The sequence below is a fragment of the Trichomycterus rosablanca genome, chromosome 6 (genome assembly GCF_030014385.1).
Source record: "Trichomycterus rosablanca isolate fTriRos1 chromosome 6, fTriRos1.hap1, whole genome shotgun sequence".
NCBI classification, from domain to species: Eukaryota; Metazoa; Chordata; class Actinopteri; order Siluriformes; family Trichomycteridae; genus Trichomycterus; species Trichomycterus rosablanca.
The window spans coordinates 17,714,990-17,733,154 of NC_085993.1; the positions used below are offsets into that span (position 1 = coordinate 17,714,990).

Sequence of the window (18,165 nt, forward strand, 5' to 3'; positions counted from 1 at the left end):
GGACCTTCTTGCTGTCAGGTGACAGTGCCACCCACTGAGTCACCCTTAAGCCAGAAAAGAAGTGCAGTAAAAGGGAGAAATTTAATTTTGATAATATATTTGTTTATTTTACAAAAAGCCAGAAAAGTGCAATGAAAGGGATACATTATGTTTTGTTATAATATCATTGTTTTTGAACACAAACCTCAGACTTAGTTCATTATAATAATAAAAGTACTTTATGGTTATAGCATATTAATGATACATTTACCTCATAAACAATGACACACTGCTCTCCCCTATATGAAAGTAAATAAACTGCTTTTATAAGTAAAAAGTATCGGTATTAGTATTGAAATCCGGATCGATACCAAATTTTGTGGTAAAAATACAAAGATAAAGGTTGATAGTCATGGACAATTTTGTATCTCCAATTCACCTCACTTGCATGTTTTTGGACTGTGGAAGGAAACCAGAGCTCCTGGAGGAAACCCACGCAGACACAGGAAGAACATGCAAACTCCACACAGAAAGGACCCGATCAAAAGACATGACGTGATGTGTATAGAATTAAATGAAAATATACAAAAAAGTCTCAGTCAGCATAAAAAAATAGTGATATACAAGAAATATTGACAAGTTCATAATTATGTCACAGGACGCCAATCCATCGCATGGCTTCACCACTCCCCTGCTCAGACATAGCCAACTATGTCTGTGTAGCCACCTAGCTGACCACTAGCACAGCTGAGATGTTAGTAATACGTTTTATTCACAAACTAAAGGTCACTTTACAATAGCAGTATAGTAAATCATATAAGTTATCTGGAGAGAGGACAATAAAAAGGAAGGACAGAGGAAGGACAGAAATTGATTGAAAAAGGATGTTTTAAAAAAGAGACTTAGAAAACAAACATACAGTCACGAAGCGTTTGGGATAGAGCTTGGGAGCTGCAGAAAAGATTTGCCACCCATTAAGGAGAGTCTAGTATATGGAACTGTAAGAAACCTGCCATCAGAGGCAGGTTTAAAATGAGTTTAAATAAAAAAAATCTTTTTTTCTTGACAGGTGTCCATGTGCACTATTATTCAACCCCCCAGCCTCAGTACTTGCTGGAACATCATTTTGCCTTAATAACCTTTAATGAGCAATAAGCAGAAGTGCTAACAAGCTTCTGATACCTCTCTTGTGGACTCTTCCCATTCATTCTGAGCAAAAGTTTCCAGGTCACTGTGATTTGATGGCTTCATGCTAAAACTGCTTTCTTTAAATTACACCAAATATTTTTTATGGGATTTAAATCTGGAGGCTAAAATTGCCAATCCAGATTATTCCTGGACTGATTCCTTAACCAAGCCTTGGTTGACTTGGAAGCATTGGATCATAATTTTGGTGGAAAGTCAAATTATTCAAGGTTCGGTTTTACCACAGAAGGTGAAATGTTCCTCCTCAAAATGTCTTGGTATTGGTGAATCCATGATGCTAGTCACATGACCAGGATTGCCAGTTTCTGAAGATGATAATTATTCCTACATCACAGACTCACTTCGACTGTGGGAATAGTAATAAGCCACGCCTTTCTTGTGCCAGACTTACTGCTGTTATGGCCAAACAGTCACTTTATAGAACATAGTGTCCCAGAACTCTGCATGCCTTTCCAAAGTCCTTCTGGCATATTTAAGTCAACCCTTCTTGTGGTTCCTGGTCAAGAGTGGCACGCCTTGGGAAGTTTTTGGTTGTTAAGTGATCTTCTTATGTTTGGCACTGACACATCAGAATTATGGGTTTAAATGTACGCCTTTTGCATTAACACAGTGGTTTTCTTCATTGTCTTTTTTGTCTTTTAAGTGGGTAAAACTGCCGCCTCACAGCAAGAAGGTCCTGGGTTCGAGTTCTTTCTGTGTTCTCCCCGTGTCTGTGTTCTCCCACAGTCCAAAGACATGCAAATGAGGTGAATTGGAGATACTAAATTGTCCATGACTGTGTTCGATATAACCTTGTGAACTGATGAACCTTGTGTAATGAGTAACTACCGTTCCTGTCATGAATGTAACCAAAGTGTAAAACATGACGTTAAAATCCTAATTAACAAACATTGTCTTTTTGAAGGCAGGTTTGCTGCTGTGCCATAAGTTTGGAACCTCTGGACAGTACTCCTATTGGTGTCTCTAGGACTGTTTAAGGTCTTGGAACCTTTCTTAGCTTTTGTGACAGCTCAGTTTTTACCACATTTGCAACATAATTTAAACACATCTCTGGGTAATGTACATGTTACACATCACAGCTGAAGCAAATTAAGGGTAGTTATTGAGCCTACTTTAAGTCAAATAGACTAGCAGAAGGTTTTAAGGTGTATTTATTTGTAAAGCGCTTTTTATAGTAAACACTGTCTCAAAGCAACAAGTGCATGTTGAGCAAAAATGGATGTTGAGTTTGATGAAAAGGACCACCCAGACTGTTATCAGTGAAAGGTGCAAAAGCCAACATCTGTGTGTGGAGCACTGCAACTGTTCAGGACAATGTTATAGTATTTATTTAATTAAGAAACAGTCACAAGGTCATGTAAAATAATGGTTTAGTATATGTTTTTTGGCTTAGAAATCAGATCAGACATTACACATCACTGAAAGTCTTTTTTATGTTTATTTTACTGATTTTTATTGTACTTTTTATTTCATAGTATTCAGGTATTTTAATGTGTCAGTAACACTACCTTAGCATTTTCTGTGATCATGACTTCATCCCTCATTTTGCTGTTAATCTGACATCTATCTACTGTATTGGCTGTGTTTTTGTAATTTTTCTTTACCCTTTTCTCCCACTTTAGCGCATCCAATTTCTACCTGTCAATCATCCTCTCACTATTGCTGGTCCCTGCTCCTGATTGGGGAGGACGAGGCTGCTCCACGCCCCCTCCGACACGTACACAGCAATCGAACATCTTATCACCTACACTTGACGAGTGCAGTGCAGTTCAGCGCTGTGTACAGAGAGCCACACCCTCTACCGCACTCCTTTGCCATCTCCGTGCAGGCGCCACCAACCAGCCAGCAGAGGTCGTAATCGCACTAGTCTGAGAGAGAGTCCCCATCCGGCTTAATCCCACCCCTATCTGAACAACAGGCCAATCGTTGTTCATGTGGCCGCTCAGCCTCAAGTCAGCAGGCAGAGCCGGTATTCGATACAATGTATTCAAGATCTCAGCTCTGGTGAACAGCGTGTGTTTTTACCACTGCGCCACCTGAGCGGCCTAAAATTTTATTTTTATGTTTTACCATCGCTTCGTCCTGGTCAGGGTTGGGGTAGGACCGGTTTCCCAGGAATCACTGGGCGCAATGCAGTAAATCACCCCAGACAGGACGCCAATCCAGGCTTCGGCCACCACCCTGCTCAGACATACTGTAGCCAACTATGTCTGTGTAGCCACCTAGCTGGCCACTAGCACAGCTGAAATTTTAATAATAAGTTTTATTCACAAACTCAAGGTCACTTTACAACAGCAGTACAGTAAATAATATACGTTATCTGGAGAGAGAAAAATAAAACTAGGACAGAAAGAGCAGAAATTCTGTTTATAAAAGAAATGTTTATTTAAAAAAAAAAAAAGAGACAGGGTTTGGGGCAAAAATTTAAAAGCTTGAAGCTTGAAAGCTACAGCACTAAAAGCCACCCTTTAAGAAGTCTTGTATAAAGAACCGTGAGAAACCTGCCATCAGAGGACCTAAGTGTGCAAGATATGTGGGGGCCAGAAAATTAAAAAAAGGTTCAAATGTAAAACGAGCAATATTTTGTACTTAATACAAGAAGTAGCCAGTGTTGCTTATTAGGTTTAATAAACTATAATAAACAATACAGGAGAACATAAAAGCATGAACCAATGTTTTTGGTAATGAGTATTTATTTATGTATTAGGATTTTATCGTCATGTTTTACACACTTTGGTTACATTCATGACAGAAACGGTAAGAACTCATTACCCAAGTTTAATGTCAAACACAGTCATGGACAAATTTGTATCTCCAATTCACCTCACTTGCATGTTTTTGAACTGTGGGAGGAAACAGGAGCTCCCAGAGGAAACCCACACAGATGCAGGGAGAACATGCAAACTCCACACAGAAAGGACCCAGACTGCCCCACCTGGGGATTAAACTCAGGAACTTCTTGCTGTGAGGCAACAGTGCTATCCACCGAGCCACCATGCCGCCCCTGGTAATGAGTAATGGCTGCAGACGGCCAAATGCTTTATGATAATGGCTATTCTAGTGAGATATTTTCTCCCCACACCAATATTTCTATTCAAGTTGTTGAGATGAAAAAATGTTTTTTTTGTGATATCTACCCGTGATATTAAAATAATGAGGTACAGGATAAACCATCTGTGAAGAAAAGGAGTGTAAGGTGTGTTCTGAAATGATTAATATACTGTACAGTAGTACTGAAGTATAGTAATGGAGTACTTACACTTATCAGCCATAACATTAAAACCACCTCCTTGATTCCATGCTCGCTGTCCAATTTATCAGCTCCACTTACCATATAGAAGCACTTTGTAGTTCTACAATTACTGACTGTAGTCCATCTGTTCCTCTGCATGTTTTTTTAGCCTGCTTTGACCCTGTTCTTCAATGGTCAGGACCCCCACAGGACCACCACTGCTGGAGTTTTTAAATACCGTGTCCACTCACTGTCCACTCTATTAAACACTCCTACCTAGTTGGTCCACCTTGTAGATGTAAAGTCAGAGACGATCGCTCATCTATTGCTGCTGTTTGAGTTGGTCATCTTCTAGACCTTTAGCAGTAGTCACAGGACGCTGTTAGCTGGATGTTTTTAGTTGGTGGACTATTCTCAGTCCAGCTGTGACAGTGAGGTGTTTAAAAACTCCAGAAGCGCTGCTGTGTCTTATCCACTCATACCAGCACAACACACACTAACACACCACCACCTTGTCAGTGTCACTGTACTGCTGAGAATGACCCACCACCCAAATAATCCCTACTCTGTAGTGGTCCTGCCCATTAAAGAACAGCATGAAAGGGGGCTAACAAAGCATGCAGAGAAACAGAAGGACTACAGTCAGTAATTGTAGAATTACAAAGTGCTTCTATATGGTAAGTGGAGCTGATAAAATGGACAGTGAGTGTTGAAACAAGAAGATGGTTTTAATGTCATGGCTGATCAGTGTATACTTTGTTCCTTCCCACTTCTGCCACCATCAGTGGCATATCAGTGCCAAAAGAAAACAGACGTTAGGGGAAAAATTAGAAAGTATATTTTATTAACACAACATGCTACACAGATACAACTGAATTCGTAATTAATCGTGAAATAAATATCCTGTCACAAACTGTAGACAAAACCTCAGCTGCATTGAAATAGGTGCAGGCCAAAACTATTTTCCACCAAACACACACATGGTTTACATTAGTAATCAGTGCCATCTGAACACTACCTTGGACATATCCTGCCGGTCTAAACACTAATTCCTGAGGTGGCTGATGCATATGTATTGTTGCAGTGGTTCAGAGAATGGGGGGACGGACTCTGATGTGCGGTTTGGTAAAACAGTCATTATTCTAACAGATTATGCAGTCAAAAAGATAAACCGTAGTACTGAGGTATAGATGCGCTAATGTGCATTATTTCAAGTGTTTATTGTAAACTCCCAGTAGTATCTGAACAGATCATTGAACTTACAGTTGGAAAGAAGCTAAACTGTATTACTGATTTGTACTGATCTGAGTCTTAGTGAGACAAAAAAAAACATACTACAGACATCTGACTGAAATGTGTAACAAAATGTGCTATGATTTCACACGGAATGTACTTGAAGTGAGAATTAAGCTTGTTCCAACTACATTACCTATTAAAATGTTAAAATCAAGAGAGAAAGACTGAAACTGTGTATTTAGAATAGAAATAAATGAAGCATAAGTATACATTTCAAAATGCACACACCTAGCCTTCAACTATTCATGAATACTAATACATCATGTAGAATAAATGTATCCTAATCAATTTAAATCTAGCCAGTGCAGGGCTGTTTAAATACGCTGCACAGAAGCAGTAGCCCTGAATTAAAAGCTAGGACCACTACACATCACACATATGGTCAAAAGATCGCGCTAGCTCTTCCTACATCTATGACCCCCACCGTATAAGCCACACGAAATACAATAAAAGCGAACTGAAAAATAGAAAAGCACCAAGTAAGCACCATTAATATTCTAAACACAATAAATCTAATTCACAGATTCTAAAATGATTTCTTTTTTTTAGCATGTAATTGATTGTTACAGACAGGATTCCATATATAACTGTCCTGCAAAGGGTGTTGAGTGGAAAGAAATTCTGTTGTTAGAGGCTGTAGCTTGCCAGGCTGAGTGTCTGGCTGAGGTAGTGTTGTGAACGAGTTACTGATCCTCATCTTCATCCTCTTCTTCCTCCGAGGACTCCTGAGATGCTTCCTTTTCCTGTTTACACATGACGGCACAAAAATTCATTGACGACCATATATAGAACCAGATCATTTCGATGATTCATTTATTTAGATAGCAAAAAGCACACCTATATATAGGTGCTATATATAGGGCGTTTTATGACATGCAGTTACTAAACATTAGTGGCAAATTGTAAATGAAATATACAACCCCATATCAGAAAAGAGTTGGGACAGTATGCAAAATCAAAATTAAAACAGCAGTGTTTATTACACTGACTTTTATCTCATTGCAGACAGTATTAACTAAAAATATTTCATGTTTTGTTTGGTCAACTTTATATCATTTGTTAATATACATCCATCTGATTGTGATCATGATTAGGAACAAAAGCAGTATCCACAAAAGACTGAGTCTTTGAAGAGAAAAATGGACAGAGGATCAACAAATGCATGAGGTAAATGTTCAAATGTTTAAAAACAATGTTCCTAAAATAAGGATAGGAAAGGATTTGAATGTGTGTCCCTACATTGCATAATATCATTAAACAATTCAGGGAATCTGGAATTTCAGTGTGCAATGGGCAAGGCTGCAAGCCTGTAATCTCTGATCCCTCAGACAGCACTGAATCGAGTTCTGTTATTCAGCAATAGCTGAGATAACCACATGGGCAAGGGATTACTTCAGCAAACCTTTGTCAAGCTACAATATGGAGTTACATTCACAAATGCTACTAAAAACTTCACTGTGCAAGAAAAAAGCCTTATGTTATCCATGTCGAGAAGCGGCGTCAAGTTCTCTGGGCTTGGACGCATCTGGGATGAACCATCACATGTGGAAATGTGTATTAATCAAAGACAAAAAGGAACATTTAGACTGTTATCAACAACAAGTCCAAAAGCCAGGGTCTGTCATGGTATGTGTCACGTTGTGTCAGTGCCACTGACAAAGGTCATTTACACTTCTGTGATGGCAGCATTAATGCAGAAAAGTACATTGAGATCTTAGAGCAACATATGCTGCCTTCAAGACGTCATCTTCTCCAGGTATGCATTTTTCAACAAGACCACATGCTGCACACATTAGAAAGCCATGGCTGCAAAGGAAGAGGGTACAGATACTGGACTGGACTGCCTTTAGTCCTGACCTGTCCTCAGTGGAGAATGTGTGAAGAACTTTTGTAGTGTTACACAACTTAGGATGTGTTTGCAGAAAACATGGGACAAAATAACACCTAAAACACTTAATTGCTCGCTATCTTGGGTGCCAAATGTCTTTTAAGTGTGACAAGGAATGACAACAGTGGTAAATGTTTTTTATTGTGTTGCAGGCTTGAAATGCAGCAGTGGATGTATATTAACAAACTAAAAGTAGTTGACCAGTCAAAATATGAAATATCTTGGGTTTATACTGTTGTCAATAAAGTCAAAGGAAATGTAAGATTTTATTTACATTCTCCAAGCTGTCCAAACTGATTTTTCTGATATTTTAAGTTGTTAATGCTCACAAAATATATTTATTTCTGCATGTGAAAGTTACGCTGCATATAATGTTTCATGCCCATAAACGCATTGTCAGTTACCTCTTTCTTAGGCTTCCCCTTCACCTTCTTTTCTGAAGACACAGCCGCTTTCTGTGTAAAGATAAAACAGTTTTCACTAATCTTTGAACAAAGCCAGAACAGATTAACTATTATAATAATTAAATTAATGAACATATGAGACACAATTGATAATAGTAAGGAAAAGCTTTACCATTTACTATAAAGCTTCAATAATAAAGAAAATAAGCCAGTATAAACTAGTTAATAAAAACACAATTCTTTCAGGTACATAATCTAGTGGAAGTATTTTCCATCTTTTGTGAATGCCTAATTGTAAATCATGTTGTTGTCTGGATTTTTTGTGTGGCTGGTGGTGGTTGTGCAGGTAAAGCATGTGTATTTGCATTTAGCCTTTATTTTTTTGGATTGAACACAACCCAAACATAAGAAAGGGCGGAATACCCGACACAATTGATACAGTAAGGGTAAGTTAGTAGAGCACGTGCACATCTGCTGCTCAGTTCATCTCCCTATTTGTTGCCTCATCACCTCCCTCTAACCCAGACATCAAAAGAAAGAGACTCTTATGGAACCCCACAGACCAGATATAACACAGGGCTCTAGACTAACGTTTTGCACTGGTTGCACTGGTGCACCTAACTTTTTTTCTTAGGTGCACCAGCACAAAAGTTAGGTGCACCCAAATTTTCGACCGCATCGCATTTAACACCGCAGTTTTACAGGTTCATTTTTTTTTTTTTTTTTTTTTTTTAATCACTGTCCATACAGGCAATATTGACTTGGAAATAACTAACAATCTGGTCAACATGGCCTCGTCTGATGATCTGTTTGCTGCTGCCTGACAATGAAGGGCAGTGGGGAGAGGGGACACTCGGGCAGTGCATTTATCGCGGCATGTAATGTGTTTTATAGATGCACTGGGCTTTTTCAGCCTTTCAATTCGAAATGTATTAGAATCAGTCACAAATATACTATTGCCGGCCACTGTCTTCTTTACAGTTAATTATAGTATTACAGACTAATTATAGCACACTTATAAAAATTATAAAAATAATAGAGTAAATGTGTATGTATGTGTGTATATCTATTTATATGTGTGTGTATATTTAAAATGATATGTATATGTTTGTGTGTGTGTTAGAGTGTAATCTTAAATGCAGTGCATTCTATTATCGGCTTTACTGGATCTTTTACACAGATTCCCAGAATCGCTTGCGGTGCACTCACTGCGTATTTTGACTACATGTATTGTAATATATTTTGGTCTTTTAGTTATTTTTATATTTTACTTAACGAAAATATTGTCGTGTTTTTACTTTCACTATCGCGGCACTTTACCGCTAGCATTAGCCCCTTGCTACTGTAGAGGGTCGGCTCACCTAGCCGCTGTCCGGTGGGGATGCTGCGGGTCTTTTGCTGTGCGGTGGTGGAGGTGTGGGAATAAAGGCACACGGCAGGGTCGAGTCACTTTAACTGTTTAGTCAGGACTTAAGTGAGCGTTACAACACTTTACACCGCCGAGCTCCAGAACCCGAACTTCCATTCTGGGGACATCCGGCGAGCCTCATATACAAAACTAAACTTACGGCAGAACGTCCGAACGCACGTGTATAACCTGGTGCTGCATTCTGATTGGCTGAGCTGAATGTCGCTCACATATCACCGCTACAATATTGTCCCGCCCTTCACTATCTCTGATTGGTTTAGACCATGATATTGGCCTAATGTGTGTCTGGTCTTTTTTCCCCTCGGATGCCTGGTCGCACCGGTGCGACCTGAGATTTTTTTTAGTCGCACCATTGAGAAATTAGGTCGCATGTGCGACCAAATTGGTCGCACTCTAGAGCCCTGTAACAGTATTTGGGAGATAGACTTTGGTAATGCAGTGTGGTTGAATTATTATAAACCTCAGTGTCAGCCGCTCAGGTGGCGCAGCGGTAAAAAGCACACGCTGCAACCAGAGCTGGATCTCGAATACATGGTATCAAATCCAGCTCTGCCTTACCGGCTTGAGGCCGAGTAGCAATATGAACAACGATTGGCCTGTTGTTCAGTTGGGGGGAGGCGGGACAAAAAGCCGGATGTGAGTCTCTCTCTGTCAGAATGATGCAATTACGACCTCTGCTGGCCACTGATGGTCTGTAACGTGTTACTTAGTAACGCGTTACTCTAATCTGACCACATTTTTCAGTAACGAGTAATCTAACGCGTTACTATTTCCAATCCAGTAATCAGATTAAAGTTACTTATCCAAGTTACTGTGCGTTACTATTTTTGTCATTATCCTTAGTGAAAAGATATTTTTGCTTTCTTCTTGGCAGGGGCGGAGCCAGGGGGTGGCCAGTGGTTGCCATGGCCACCATAAAGTAATCTTCGGCCACCCCTCTGGCCCCCCCACCACCGCTTTGCCGGCAATTTTTTTGCGGAAGCATTTCTGCACGCAGGAGCAGCGCACCTCAGATGAGTAGTTCTTCACCAAAACAGTGCAGTAATACACTCAACATAAATGTCAACCACCAACACAATTACAGAAGTACAGTAGTACTATTTAGTAGTATTCGTGGCGCGCTACGAGTAAAAGCGCCAGCTGGCTCTGCGCATTCCAGTGTTGCCAGATTGGGCGATTATCCGCCAAATTGGGCGGATTTTGTTGGAAAACAATTTAATAGCAGGTAAATAACACTTCTATTTAAAAGAAAATCTTCCGTTTTAAGAAGCTCCAGCATTGTAGAAGGCTATTAAAAGTAAAGTCAATTTTCAATGCTGATTTAGCGTAATAGTGTTGGTCAGTCTGTATCATATTCTTGAAAGAAAATTTAAATTTGTTTTCCATGCATTCACACTAACATGTTCTGGGATTCAATTGAGTCTCATCAGTACACACAAGTTGGCAGCCAAATGATAAAGTATTGCAAAGGAATATCTTTGAAATATTCCACATTATATAACTAATAAAGTAACTTGTAATCTAACTTAGTTACTTTTAAAATCAAGTAATCCATAAAGTAACTAAGTTACTTTTTAAAGGAGTAATCAGTAATCAGATTACTTTTTCAAGGTAACTATGCCATCACTGCTGCTGGCTGATTAGAGGCGCCTACACAGAGATGAGGAGGGAGTGCTCTTAGGGTGTGTCTCTCCGCATGCAACGCTAGGTGGCACAACACTCATCAATGTGTAGGTGGCAAGATGCATACGGCTTGCTGCTCATATGTCGGAGGGGATGTGGGTTAGCTTCGATCTCCTCGGTCAGGGCAGGGTTCGGCATAGGCAGAGAGGAAGCATGAATTGGAAACGCTAAAGGAGGAAAAAAAATGCCAAAAGAAAAATGCAAAATGCAAAATGTCACAGTGGGGACACACTGGATTAGCACTCTCACCATGGTATTCCTGCCTTGTGCCCATTGGAGATGGACCTGTCGTGACTCTAACCCTCATGTAGAGACACAACTAAACTGCCAGGAGGTGTAGGATTTTTAGAAATATGGAAGTTTGGATAACAAAGTTAAGTGTTTCGTCAGCTTGATACAGAAACAGTACTGGTTAGATGGTTCCGGTTCTCTTACATTTGTTTCATGAATACTTTTTGGAAGCGACTTACAGAAGTGCTTCCACAGTAAACATTTCCCTACTCTAGTTTAAGTAGACAACAGTCCGAGAACACAAATCTGCTGAAACCTTGTTAGAACAAGTTTTTTTTTTAGAAAATAAAAAAAGAATAAGGACGTAGCGCTTATTAAAGAGGTGGGTTTTTAATGGTCTTTTAAAGTCTGCTATTTACTTTTGTAGAGCGCTTACAACATTTTCTGCTGTATAGTTACATCCAACTGTGACTTTTCCTTTAACCTCCTTAGCTGCACTACTGTACTGTATTTTGATTTTACTGTATTGGTGAAGCATTGGACGTTATGTTTACACATGCAGTTTAGCAGTGAAGGACAGTAGAGGGCGCCATAGCAGAGCTGGAGAACAGGTGGAGGGGGCAGCGAGTTCATTCTGAGCTGTGACGTAATGGGCATTAACTGACAGTGCTCCCAGCATGAAGCTCTGTCGCCTGCCAAAGGCCCAGAGCTGATCCCTCAACCGGAAAGATCCTATACACGATCTGAAAACGATCTGTAAATGTGTGTATGTGACAAAAAAAGCACTAAAAATCGACTTACCTTCTTGATTTGCAACTTGTTTTTGCTGCCCTTTGGCCGCCCTCTTGGCCTTTTTGCAACCGGGGATCCACCAGATACCTAGGATGTCAAAGAAAGTATCAAATGTAACTAAATTAGATTATTAAAAGAAATGTTTTACATTGGGTTTCTAAGTGTTTAATCACATTCAGCATAAACCAGAGTAAAAACTTCATGACATCTGACATTCCGGGAATCACTGGACACAATGGTTCATGTACCCCAAACAGGACGCCAAGTCATCGCAGGCCCATCCTCAGACATAGCTAATCGTACGTGTATGTGGACGCCTGACTGGCTGATTACACCACTAGGGATTCAAACCCTAGATCAGAACAGTAGTGGGACAGCTTAAATTACCACTGCATCACCTAAGCACCATCATGTTTCACCAATGCTTTATCTTGGTCAGGGTGGCATTGGGTCCAGTTTCCCTGAAATATTGATTTTTTTTTATTAAAAAGTGGAAAGACATTGTTTTAGAGGCCCTGTGCGGTTTTATTAGTGATGCTACAAAGAATTACCTGTACCAAAGTTTACCACAATGATTCTTACTAACCAAGTTCTCCTCCTGCTTCAACCATTTGAATTATAAGGTTGGTAATGACATACTTTTCCACAAGAGCCAGGTAGTTCTCTTGATGCATGCTCAATAATCCAGGTACACAAATCCACCAAAGTTGAATCAGTTCATCTGGACACAAGTTTGTTGTAGCGATATGTTTCGTCACTCAGTCACTAAAGAAGTCACTTGGATGAGTGACGAAACGTATCGCTACAGCAAACTTGTGTCCAGATGAACTGATTCAACTTTGGTGGGCAGGTAGTTCTATTGAAAGAATTCCTCCACAATTGCTGTTGTGTAATAAGCATCTACCTGCTACATGTAAACCCACTTGCTGTCTCAAATGTATATTTTGGGGAGGTGGGCATAACGAACCAAAGATGGCTACTCCTATTAACAGTACATCACTGCACTGCTCAACGGATAAAGGTCTAAAGTTATTGAAATAAATAAAGCTAAACTTCAAACTTTCATTTTTTATAATAACTACATGCCTATATTTACATGCAAATAATTAATCAGATGACTGTAAGGAAAACATCTAGGATGATTTATTTAGTGAGGTGATTCGTCAGTGTTATGATCCGTGACAAAGCAGTTTACTATAGTTTTAACTTAAAAATCATTTATGCTGTATTATTGCAAACTATTTTGTTTAAAGAGTAACATTGATATTTATTTCCTTATCATAACACGAGTTTAATTTCTAATACACCATAATTACCCTGTTACTTAAATGTTAAGATTCTTAAATCTTAATAACTATTAACAGTACATAACACCTAATCATGTAAAACCAACTAAGTATTTTGTATACATGACCATTTACATATTCAAATTAATACCAAAACTTGAATATAATCTAATGGTGCCCATAAACACACCGTATAGTGTGGCTGATTTTTGGTAAATAAATAAAACACAAAAAGAATAGTAGAAACAGTAAATAAAGTTCTGACATTTCACAGACTTTTCTACTAATAAATACTCTAAATAGCCAATGGCTAATGGTCGTAATTATGAATTATACAGATTAGTGTGTGGTTCATTTGCACACTGTCCATGTATATTTGTATTAATGTATTTTTTTGCAGGGAGTGTTTCTGTGCGGTGCTGGACAGGATGAAATATTGATCCTGGAGCCTCCTAATCGACCCTAGGTGCAGTGTTTCCTTGGAGGCTCCAATTAAATGCAGTGCATTACACACCAGGGCACCAGAGAGAAATCCCCAGAGGTGAACAACACCATTGGGATTTGAACCCAAGTGCCCAAAGATGAACCCCACCACTGGGATTTAAACCCAAATCCTTAAAGGTGAACCCCCACCATTGGGATTAGAACCCAAGTCCCCAGAGGTGAACCCCACCATGAGAATTGTGTTTATAAGTGAAATACAATTCAATATATGTGGCCAATAAGAGACACAATATGCAATGGACTATTTGCTTGTAATATATAATATTAAAAAGTTGTTTTTTAAAACCCAATGAAACAATTTTACATTTATTAGGAGTCATACAACCTCAGTTTGCTTCTTTCTAGGAAAGTTCGACACCTGTTAGTACTAAGTGCATGCAGAAGATAATAGTAATAAAAAATAATAATAAAGTAGTTAGCTTAGCTAAATAGCTAATAACAATTCTGTTACCTTTGGATGTTTTCTCGGTCTTCCTCGTCCTCTTTTCTCCACTCCATCCTTTTCCTTTCCAGAAATGGTCTGTTTCTCGGAATCACTCATTTTCCACCGTCACCTAGTCGAAAACAGCAAGCAATAATCGGCTTAAGAAGATTTCTTCCACTTCTATGTTATTTATTTTAGCGCATCATATAAAGTGAATTATAAAACAAGCACGTAAAGAACGTGAAGTCAATAGAATCTGCGTGTGTTTTCGAGTGCAAACCGTTCGTTTAGTGAACGCTGCACGAAACAGCTCCGTTCTTTCGCTGGCTTTAAAATGGCGGGATATAAGTGCACAAATACATTAGAAGGTGTTTATGTTCGAGACCTAACACGGTTGCGCGCTTGGCTTTAACCGACTAAGTCTGTGTACAACCGATACACAACCAAATCCGTACTTATAAACTGGGTTAAAGTGCGTACACAATAATTAAATAATAAAAACATTTGACGTAACTTACATGCAGCGTTCAATCCTGCAGGTTCCAAGGCTGAACAGACAACAATCTTGTGCAGTGTGTATTGTATCCGAGTAGCTCCACCTCCAACACAATGTCTCCCGATTCAATTAAAGGACAATAGCCATTCAGTGTAGCAAACTCTGGCTTTTCCCATCTGGCAAATTACTACACGCATAAATAAAGCGAATCAGATCTAAATCTGATGGATGATGCGATTTTCTAAGTGCGAACTCGGTATTGGTGAATAAGCGCAATAAATAAATAAATAAATAAATAATCCAGCAGCCAGAGAACCAGTGGGAGTCTCAGGTTAAGGAACATAAGGGGGCGGGGCTTTAGCTTCTGCGCGTTTATATAAATGAGCGTCTGTTTATCCTTCTATTTATAAATGAAAAATGCTACATCTATTCATTAGCGTTTAGCAACCGCGCTACCCTGATCAAAGTCGTGGTGGGTGCTGCGCTATTTGGAAAGACAAAAGAATAGCCGAGCTAAGAATAAATCCATAACAGGCCGCCCATGAAACTGATAAATTTTAATAGATAGATAACTAGATGGATCATTCTCAGCACTGCTGTGACACTGACATGGTGGGGTGTGGTAGTGTGTGTTGTGCTGGTATGAGTGGATCAGACACAGCAGCGCTGCTGGAGTTTTTAAATACCGTGTCCACTCACTGTCCACTCTATTAGACACTCCTACCTAGTTGGTCCACCTTGTAGATGTAAAGTCAGAGACGATCGCTCATCTATTGCTGCTGTTTGAGTTGGACATCTTCTAGACCAGACCTGGGCATTGTACGGCCCGCGGGCCACATCCGGCCCGCAAGCCATCCCCAACCGGCCCGCATGAGGTTCGACTCGAGGCAATAAAAAATTAGATGTAAATAAATGTACATCAAACATGCAATATAACAGGATTGATTTTGACGGGAGCGCTGTCTTTAAATATCCGCAAGTTTTGATTTGCGTATGCGCGTGTGTGCGCGAGTGTATCAGCTTCACCGTAATGCGAACAGAACTGAGTCTGACTAACGGTGAAGTTTTTAACAAGACACGAACTTCTGAATTGTTTATTTACTAAAGTCAGATGTAACGCTGGTTAAGGATCAGAATTTAGGCTCTAAATCGCTGTTACGGTACTAAACAGAGAAATATAAGAACATGAACGATGCAGAGCGTCACACCTGAAGCTTCACTAACTAAACTGCAAAAGCAACAAAGACTTTTTATAAAGTTTAACACATCCAGAACTGAAGCAGTCAGCACCAGCTTTGTGATTTTAAAAAGAATATTAAACAATAACAAAGGACTGAAAAACAAATGAGGTAATTAGACTCCAAACAAAATAATGTAAAGTTTAAAAACCTGCACATTTTGTTCACATTTGTTTTTGCATTTGTTTGTTTAAATAGTAAAATAATGTTGATGTTTTTACTCTGCTTCTTCTAATTTTCTAAATGTAACATCAAAACATTAACAGCTTATTAGAACTGTAAAATGTAGTGCTTCTCATAAAGAGTGGACAGTCGTAGCTTAGTGGTTAAGGTACTGGACTAGTAATCAGAAGGTTGCTGGTTCAAGCCCCACCACTGCCAGGTTGCTGCTGTTGGGCTCTTGAGCAAGGCCCTTAACCCTCAATTGCTCAGACTGTATACTGTAACTGTATTGTAAATCGCTTTGGATAATGGCTAAATGCTGAAAATGTAATGTAAATGTAAATAAAAAGAGAAAATTAATATTGAGCAGAATTAAGTTCACCTTATTGGTCCGGCCCTCCACAACAGTCCCAGTTTCTTATGTGGCCCCTTGGAAAATTTAATTGCCCACCCCTGTTCTAGACCTTCAGCAGTGGTCACAGGACCCTGCACATGGGGCGCTGTTGGCTCGATATATTTGGTTGGTGGACTATTCTCAGTCCAGCAGTGACAGTGAGGTGTTTAAAAACTCCATCAGTGCTGCTGTGTCTGATCCACTCATACCAGCACAACACACACTAACACACCACCACCATGTCAGTGTCACTGCAGTGCTGAGAATGATCCACCACCTAAATAATACCTACACTGTAGTGGTCCTGTGGGGGTCCTGACCATTGAAGAACAGGGTGAAAGCAGGCTAAAGAGTATGTAGAGAAATAGATTAACTACAGTCAGTAATTGTAGAACTACAAAGTGCTTCTATATGGTAAGTGGAGCTGATAAAATGGACAGTGAGTGTAGAAACAAGGAGATGGTCATAATGTTATGCCTGATCGGTGAATAGACACATATGTAAACACGTGCACACATGTATATAATACATACATATAGAATATATACATACACATACATTTGCATGTGTATGAATACATAAGATATATGAAACTATAAATACATGACTTGATATACATGTACATCAGTGGCGATTTCTCTAAGACTGCAAGGGAAGCTCAGCTTCCCCTAAAATGTAAAAAATTAAATGGTCAAATATGTACAGTTGTGTTAACATTTCATTGACTACAAATGCGTTAGAACACGTTCATCTCGAAGACGAGTTTGTTCAGAATCAGCTACTTATCACAAATCGACTGACTCGATTTTGTTAACTCCCGTAGCGTCAATGCATTTGCCCGCAGAAGCTGAGCGTCTATTCACTTCAACGGGACTGCATGGAACGGTTTTTTTCATTGCTTCGAAACTTGCCAGTCATTGGATAAATGCCACGATTGTTTCTGCAAGATGATTGGAGGATCAGTCGAAAGGCTGAATCCCGTTTTGATTGACAGCTATTCTACACCGTCACGTAATCACTGGTAACTTCAGTCCCATCGCGGATTTTGCGAGTGAAGTCGAAAGACAAACTGCATCCCTTTCCTTTTGTTATTTGCTTGGTGAAATTACTTGACCATTTCCATTGTTCATTGTGTAAATAAAACACACTCATAGTATTTGTTTTAGGACACTGGTCAAGTCCCTGGAAAAGACGCCTACTTGGTACGATAGGATCACAGGCATTTTCTTGAGAAGGAACGGAGGGCAGAATTTATGTATAAATAAATTGACAAATTTTATGATGTAAGCCGACAATGAGCTTCCCCTCTTTGAAAGACCAGCAGCCGCCACTGATGTACATACACATACAGTACATACATGACTAGTAGAGCCCTCAGTCCCTAGCTAACGCCCATTGCCCCTGGTAAAGTTGAAGAGCCTAATGGCTCTGGGGTCGAAGGACCTTCTCAGTCTACCAGTGGAGCAGCTCTAAGACAACAGCCATATTTTGCTCTACACCGATCAGCCATAACATTCAAAC

General features: G+C 39.5%; 1 protein-coding gene across 1 annotated transcript; it reads right to left on the bottom strand.

Moving 5' to 3' along the window:
* Nucleotides 1-5,253: 5,253 nt before the first annotated feature.
* Nucleotides 5,254-14,935, bottom strand: hmga1b (high mobility group AT-hook 1b). The gene is made up of 5 exons (XM_062996691.1): nt 14,873-14,935; nt 14,382-14,484; nt 12,150-12,227; nt 8,006-8,056; nt 5,254-6,456 (listed from the first exon to the last, which is right to left on the bottom strand). The coding sequence occupies exons 2-5, from the start codon at nt 14,469-14,471 to the stop codon at nt 6,397-6,399; spliced, it is 279 nt and encodes a 92-aa protein (XP_062852761.1). The 5' UTR covers nt 14,472-14,484; nt 14,873-14,935; the 3' UTR covers nt 5,254-6,396.
* Between the last annotated feature and the right edge of the window lie 3,230 nt (nt 14,936-18,165).

What these genes read in the sequence shown, in the direction of transcription:
- hmga1b (XM_062996691.1), bottom strand. Translation starts at nt 14,471, where the DNA reads ATGAGTGATTCCGAGAAACAGACCATTTCTGGAAAGGAAAAGGATGGA. An exon ending in GACCGAGAAAACATCCAAAG is followed by an intron (nt 12,228 to 14,381) that starts GTAACAGAATTG and finishes TTGACATCCTAG; the next exon opens with GTATCTGGTGGATCCCCGGT. An exon ending in AGGGGAAGCCTAAGAAAGAG is followed by an intron (nt 6,457 to 8,005) that starts GTAACTGACAAT and finishes ATGTGTAAACAG; the next exon opens with GAAAAGGAAGCATCTCAGGA.